General features: G+C 59.5%; 1 protein-coding gene and 1 gene segment (V, D, J or C); both read left to right on the forward strand.

Annotated features, from left to right (window-relative positions):
- The window catches only part of LOC309830808 (immunoglobulin lambda variable 2-11-like), an 81,535-nt gene extending 78,393 nt beyond the window's left edge, over window positions 1-3,142 (forward strand). The window contains exons 3-4 of the V gene segment in view: window positions 1,251-1,271; window positions 2,695-3,142.
- Window positions 3,143-4,550: 1,408 nt separating this feature from the next.
- Window positions 4,551-6,457, forward strand: IGLL5 (immunoglobulin lambda like polypeptide 5; the record flags this gene model as incomplete). The annotated part of the gene is made up of 2 exons (XM_082667940.1): window positions 4,551-4,611; window positions 6,032-6,457. 2 exons carry the CDS (start codon window positions 4,551-4,553, stop codon window positions 6,352-6,354), a joined length of 384 nt encoding a protein of 127 aa, XP_082524066.1. The 3' UTR covers window positions 6,355-6,457.
- Window positions 6,458-6,981: the final 524 nt, after the last annotated feature.

Below are 6,981 nucleotides of genomic sequence, written 5' to 3' on the forward strand. Positions count from 1 at the left end.
TGGGTCGCTGCAGGAATGGAAGTCTGTCCACCCTCCCTACCCTCTTCCATGTTTCCTCCTCCGTGTGGACCACCTCCACATCTGATTGTCCCGGTCACACAGTGTTTGGTTGCCAGGGCCCCCAGGACAATACCTCAGCTCCCTTCCCTGGAATCCTCAGCACCACATTCTGGATTGTGTAGCCCTCAGGAGTCCGTCGGTTCTGTAGATGATGACCCACCGATTCCACGTGTCCTTTTGCTCAAAACCCACCCCGGTAATTCCGCATGACCTCGTCCTAGAGTTCCCACCCCCCTCATGGCACCTCCTGCTCGCACCTCCCTAGGGAAACAGCCCTGTGCCCCTCCCCCAGGCCTTCCGGTCACACTCTGCACAGGACCCACAGTCCCTGACCTGGTCACTCATCCCACACTCCCTCTAGACAGTCCTCCTCCCACTGTGTCAGGAGGATCCCGGCTGCCTTCAAGGCTCCTGGGACGAGGCCAGCTCTGTTCTCACCAATCTCTCGGTGGCCAGCCCACCACCTACCCACCACAAATGCCAGTGAAAACCATGTGAGTGGTCGATGGGGCCATGAGTCTAACGTCAAGTTTCGGTCTAGGACGGTGCCCGTCAAGTTTCGGTCTAGGACGGTGCCGTGGACTTGACTGTGTACTGATTCACCATCTTAGATCTGGAATGAGATCTCAGATCAGTGAGATTATTGCTGTAGGAGCTACACAGGACAGGGACCCGAGTGGTTAGAAAGGCAGACACACACACAGACACACCCGCACATGCACGCACACCGGCACACACACGAGTTACTGCAAACTTGACCGTTTTGGACCTGCCTCTAGGGCACTGGAGCCTCCAGAATCCCTGTGGCCTCGCTCTGCAGAGAGCACAGCTCCATCCCCTCAGGGTGCTAAACAGGCTCCTCACCCTCCCACCATGACGCCCCCCACGCTACTGACCAGGGGACCCCACCTCCTCCAGGAAAGGAAGGCCCCTGGGATGTGATGTGACACCCAGATGTCTCTCCTGCACCTCCCATGCCTGGGGAAGGATGGAGCCCCGCTTCCCAGGGCTGAAGTTGCTGGTGGGGTGGGGTCCCCCCTCAGCCTCCCCGAGGACAAACCAGCCCCCATGACAAGGAGGGTGGCCCTGGGGCCTCTGTGCAGCTGCAGGTGGGCCTGGGCAGGGGGTTGAGGGGGTGTCAGGAGAGTTTATGTTCGAGGCTGTGTCACTGTGTTATGTGCTCGGCGGAGGGACCAAGCTGACCGTCCTGGGTGAGTCTCCCCCTTCCCCTCCTCTTCGGGGTCCACGGTGAAACTTGGGCAGATTTTCTTGTCTTCTCCCTCCTGTCTGGGGCTGGAGTCTCACTCTCCGGAGCCTGTCACCTTCACCCTCTAGGCTGTCCATTGCCCCCAAGCCTGTCATTCTTCACAGAACCTGGTGGGCATGGTGGGGACGGGCTCAGTGACCTTCCTGCCACCCCTCGCTCTTCCCACCGGGAGCCTTCCCTCCAGGCCCTTCTTCTCTGGATGCTGGGATGTCAGCTCCCTCCTCAGGGTGCCCAACCCCAGGGTCTGAGGAGAAGGGAGGGACTGAGGCCCAAGGAATGGGGGTCTCAGGCTGGGGCACTGGGTCCAGGGATGTGGGAAGGACACTGGAAAGAGCTGGACAGAGCATGGGTGTCATCCTGGGATCTTTCTGCTCAGGGACCCAAATGGGGGCTAGTGAGGGACCCCAGAGCCAGGGGCCTTGGAGAGTGGAGGAGGGAACAGTACACGGGGGAAGGGTAGACGAGTGTCCCGTTGAGAAGGTGGCCTCAGGGTGCTAGGTCCCCATCCTCCTCCCAGCAAGCAGGACACCCCAGGCCGCACAGATCTCAGGACACTCGGGCCTTAAGGGTCACCGCTCCCAGTTACACACTGGACGTGAGCCCCTAGCTCAGACGCCCAGCGTGGGGACTCTTCATAGGGACAGGTGACACGAACTGACCTGGCCAGGCAGAAAGATGTCCCAGGACAGACAGATCCCCAGCGGGACTTCACAGGTCAGGGGACCCCTCAGAACAGACACAGCCCCAGGCTCAGAACACAACATTCACCCACATGGAAACTCTCATTTGTGGGACTCCCTGGACCCAAGCCCTGGGGCTGACACTCCCTCCACCCTGGAGGCAGCCCTGGAGGGGTCTCTGTGGTCTCTGTGGCAGCCCTAGAGAGTTGGGAGCTGCGAGGCTGGTGTTAGGGGGACTGTGGGCAACAAAGCCCCCCGCAAAAGGGAAGAGAGCCTGAACGGGGGACAGACAGACGACCTGTATGAGGACACCAGACGAGAACCAGGGGAAGATCTCAGACAGACAAATGCCCAGGACAGAGAGACACCCAGTGGAAAGAGGCGACCTCAGGGTGGACGCCAGGCAGCACCAGGGAGCAGAGGGTGGGATGTGGTTTATGGGACGTGGGAGCCTGAGGAAGAGATGGAGACTTGCCAGGGAGCCCCGAACTCCCAGGAGTCCGGCACTGAGGATCCCCCGACAGAAGGTGAGCCACCCCAGCCATGGCTGCCTGACCTCAGGGGAGCAAGGGCCCGCCTGGGATCCATGCACTGGACTTTGGGCACCTGTGCCCGCTTCTCCTGAGGTCAGGGGCTCCTGTGATGGACGCTGCCCCAGTGACCTCCCGTCTCTCCCTCACTTTGCAGGTCAGCCCAAGTCCTCGCCCTCAGTCACTCTGTTCGCGCCCTCCACTGAGGAGCTCAGCGCCAACAAGGCCACCCTGGTGTGTCTCATCAATGACTTCTACCCGGGCAGTGTGACGGTGGCCTGGAAGTCAGGCAGCACCACCATCAACAAGGGCGTGGAGACCAGCCAGCCCTCGAAACAGAGCAACAGCAAGTATGCGGCCAGCAGCTACCTGGCCCTGACGGCCAGCGAGTGGAAATCTTATGAGAAGGGGGTCAGCTGCCAGGTCACGCACGATGGGAAAACCGTGGAGAAGACAGTGTCGCCCTCCGAGTGTTCTTAGGTCCTGGTCCTCACATCCTCAGGGGACTGGAGCCACAGGACCCCTGGAGGGTCTACCCACCCACCCTGGTCCCCCCAGCCCTTCCTCCTGCACCCAATCAACTCTCAATAAAATGTCCTCATTGTCATTCAGAACTCATGCTCTGCTCGTTTTTCTTTCTGCATTTGGTGTCCTGAACTCAACCATCCTCAAAGGGGAACAAAATCCTCTTATCCTTTAAGAAATCAAGATAGAGGATGGAGTCTTGGGACTCTTGTGAGGAATGGTTTCACTGTCACCCAGGAACACCCCCCCCCCCCAGAGAACATTCGAGAAGAGGGAATTGGGTCGCTGCAGGAATGGAAGTCTGTCCACCCTCCCTACCCTCTTCCATGTTTCCTCCTCCGTGTGGACCACCTCCACATCTGATTGTCCCGGTCACACAGTGTTTGGTTGCCAGGGCCCCCAGGACAATACCTCAGCTCCCTTCCCTGGAATCCTCAGCACCACATTCTGGATTGTGTAGCCCTCAGGAGTCCGTCGGTTCTGTAGATGATGACCCACCGATTCCACGTGTCCTTTTGCTCAAAACCCACCCCGGTAATTCCGCATGACCTCGTCCTAGAGTTCCCACCCCCCTCATGGCACCTCCTGCTCGCACCTCCCTAGGGAAACAGCCCTGTGCCCCTCCCCCAGGCCTTCCGGTCACACTCTGCACAGGACCCACAGTCCCTGACCTGGTCACTCATCCCACACTCCCTCTAGACAGTCCTCCTCCCACTGTGTCAGGAGGATCCCGGCTGCCTTCAAGGCTCCTGGGACGAGGCCAGCTCTGTTCTCACCAATCTCTCGGTGGCCAGCCCACCACCTACCCACCACAAATGCCAGTGAAAACCATGTGAGTGGTCGATGGGGCCATGAGTCTAACGTCAAGTTTCGGTCTAGGACGGTGCCCGTCAAGTTTCGGTCTAGGACGGTGCCGTGGACTTGACTGTGTACTGATTCACCATCTTAGATCTGGAATGAGATCTCAGATCAGTGAGATTATTGCTGTAGGAGCTACACAGGACAGGGACCCGAGTGGTTAGAAAGGCAGACACACACACAGACACACCCGCACATGCACGCACACCGGCACACACACGAGTTACTGCAAACTTGACCGTTTTGGACCTGCCTCTAGGGCACTGGAGCCTCCAGAATCCCTGTGGCCTCGCTCTGCAGAGAGCACAGCTCCATCCCCTCAGGGTGCTAAACAGGCTCCTCACCCTCCCACCATGACGCCCCCCACGCTACTGACCAGGGGACCCCACCTCCTCCAGGAAAGGAAGGCCCCTGGGATGTGATGTGACACCCAGATGTCTCTCCTGCACCTCCCATGCCTGGGGAAGGATGGAGCCCCGCTTCCCAGGGCTGAAGTTGCTGGTGGGGTGGGGTCCCCCCTCAGCCTCCCCGAGGACAAACCAGCCCCCATGACAAGGAGGGTGGCCCTGGGGCCTCTGTGCAGCTGCAGGTGGGCCTGGGCAGGGGGTTGAGGGGGTGTCAGGAGAGTTTATGTTCGAGGCTGTGTCACTGTGTTATGTGCTCGGCGGAGGGACCAAGCTGACCGTCCTGGGTGAGTCTCCCCCTTCCCCTCCTCTTCGGGGTCCACGGTGAAACTTGGGCAGATTTTCTTGTCTTCTCCCTCCTGTCTGGGGCTGGAGTCTCACTCTCCGGAGCCTGTCACCTTCACCCTCTAGGCTGTCCATTGCCCCCAAGCCTGTCATTCTTCACAGAACCTGGTGGGCATGGTGGGGACGGGCTCAGTGACCTTCCTGCCACCCCTCGCTCTTCCCACCGGGAGCCTTCCCTCCAGGCCCTTCTTCTCTGGATGCTGGGATGTCAGCTCCCTCCTCAGGGTGCCCAACCCCAGGGTCTGAGGAGAAGGGAGGGACTGAGGCCCAAGGAATGGGGGTCTCAGGCTGGGGCACTGGGTCCAGGGATGTGGGAAGGACACTGGAAAGAGCTGGACAGAGCATGGGTGTCATCCTGGGATCTTTCTGCTCAGGGACCCAAATGGGGGCTAGTGAGGGACCCCAGAGCCAGGGGCCTTGGAGAGTGGAGGAGGGAACAGTACACGGGGGAAGGGTAGACGAGTGTCCCGTTGAGAAGGTGGCCTCAGGGTGCTAGGTCCCCATCCTCCTCCCAGCAAGCAGGACACCCCAGGCCGCACAGATCTCAGGACACTCGGGCCTTAAGGGTCACCGCTCCCAGTTACACACTGGACGTGAGCCCCTAGCTCAGACGCCCAGCGTGGGGACTCTTCATAGGGACAGGTGACACGAACTGACCTGGCCAGGCAGAAAGATGTCCCAGGACAGACAGATCCCCAGCGGGACTTCACAGGTCAGGGGACCCCTCAGAACAGACACAGCCCCAGGCTCAGAACACAACATTCACCCACATGGAAACTCTCATTTGTGGGACTCCCTGGACCCCAGCCCTGGGGCTGACACTCCCTCCACCCTGGCAGCCCTGGAGGGGTCTCTGTGGTCTCTGTGGCAGCCCTAGAGGGTTGGGAGCTGCAAGGCTGGTGTTAGGGGGACTGTGGGCAACAAAGCCCCCCGCAAAAGGGAAGAGAGCCTGAACGGGGGACAGACAGACGACCTGTATGAGGACACCAGACGAGAACCAGGGGAAGATCTCAGACAGACAAATGCCCAGGACAGAGAGACACCCAGTGGAAAGAGGCGACCTCAGGGTGGACGCCAGGCAGCACCAGGGAGTAGAGGGTGGGATGTGGTTTATGGGACGTGGGAGCCTGAGGAAGAGATGGAGACTTGCCAGGGAGCCCCGAACTCCCAGGAGTCCGGCACTGAGGATCCCCCGACAGAAGGTGAGCCACCCCAGCCATGGCTGCCTGACCTCAGGGGAGCAAGGGCCCACCTGGGATCCATGCACTGGACTTTGGGCACCTGTGCCCGCTTCTCCTGAGGTCAGGGGCTCCCGCGATGGACGCTGCCCCAGTGACCTCCCGTCTCTCCCTCACTTTGCAGGTCAGCCCAAGTCCTCGCCCTCAGTCACTCTGTTCGCGCCCTCCACTGAGGAGCTCAGCGCCAACAAGGCCACCCTGGTGTGTCTCATCAATGACTTCTACCCGGGCAGTGTGACGGTGGCCTGGAAGTCAGGCAGCACCACCATCAACAAGGGCGTGGAGACCAGCCAGCCCTCGAAACAGAGCAACAGCAAGTATGCGGCCAGCAGCTACCTGGCCCTGACGGCCAGCGAGTGGAAATCTTATGAGAAGGGGGTCAGCTGCCAGGTCACGCACGATGGGAAAACCGTGGAGAAGACAGTGTCGCCCTCCGAGTGTTCTTAGGTCCTGGTCCTCACATCCTCAGGGGACTGGAGCCACAGGACCCGTGGAGGGTCTACCCACCCACCCTGGTCCCCCCAGCCCTTCCTCCTGCACCCAATCAACTCTCAATAAAATGTCCTCATTGTCATTCAGAACTCATGCTCTGCTCGTTTTTCTTTCTGCATTTGGTGTCCTGAACTCAACCATCCTCAAAGGGGAACAAAATCCTCTTATCCTTTAAGAAATCAAGATAGAGGATGGAGTCTTGGGACTCTTGTGAGGAATGGTTTCACTGTCACGCAGGACCCCCCCGCCCCCCAGAGAACATTCGAGAAGAGGGAATTGGGTCGCTGCAGGAATGGAAGTCTGTCCACCCTCCCTACCCTCTTCCATGTTTCTTCCTCCGTGTGGACCACCTCCACACCTGATTGTCCCGGTCACAGTGTTTGGTTGCCAGGGCCCCCAGGACAATACCTCAGCTCCCTTCCCTGGAATCCTCAGCAACACATTCTGGTTTACTTTCCCTCTCAAGTGTCCTTCTGTCCATTGATGAAGACCCACTGATTCCATGTTTCCTTTGGTTTAAAACTCACCCTGGCTATTCCGCATGACCTCATCCTAGAGTCACCCCCACTGCACCCCCTCCCA

The sequence above is a fragment of the Grampus griseus genome, assembly GCF_964374135.1.
Source record: "Grampus griseus genome assembly, chromosome: 12".
Taxonomy (NCBI): domain Eukaryota; kingdom Metazoa; phylum Chordata; class Mammalia; order Artiodactyla; family Delphinidae; genus Grampus; species Grampus griseus.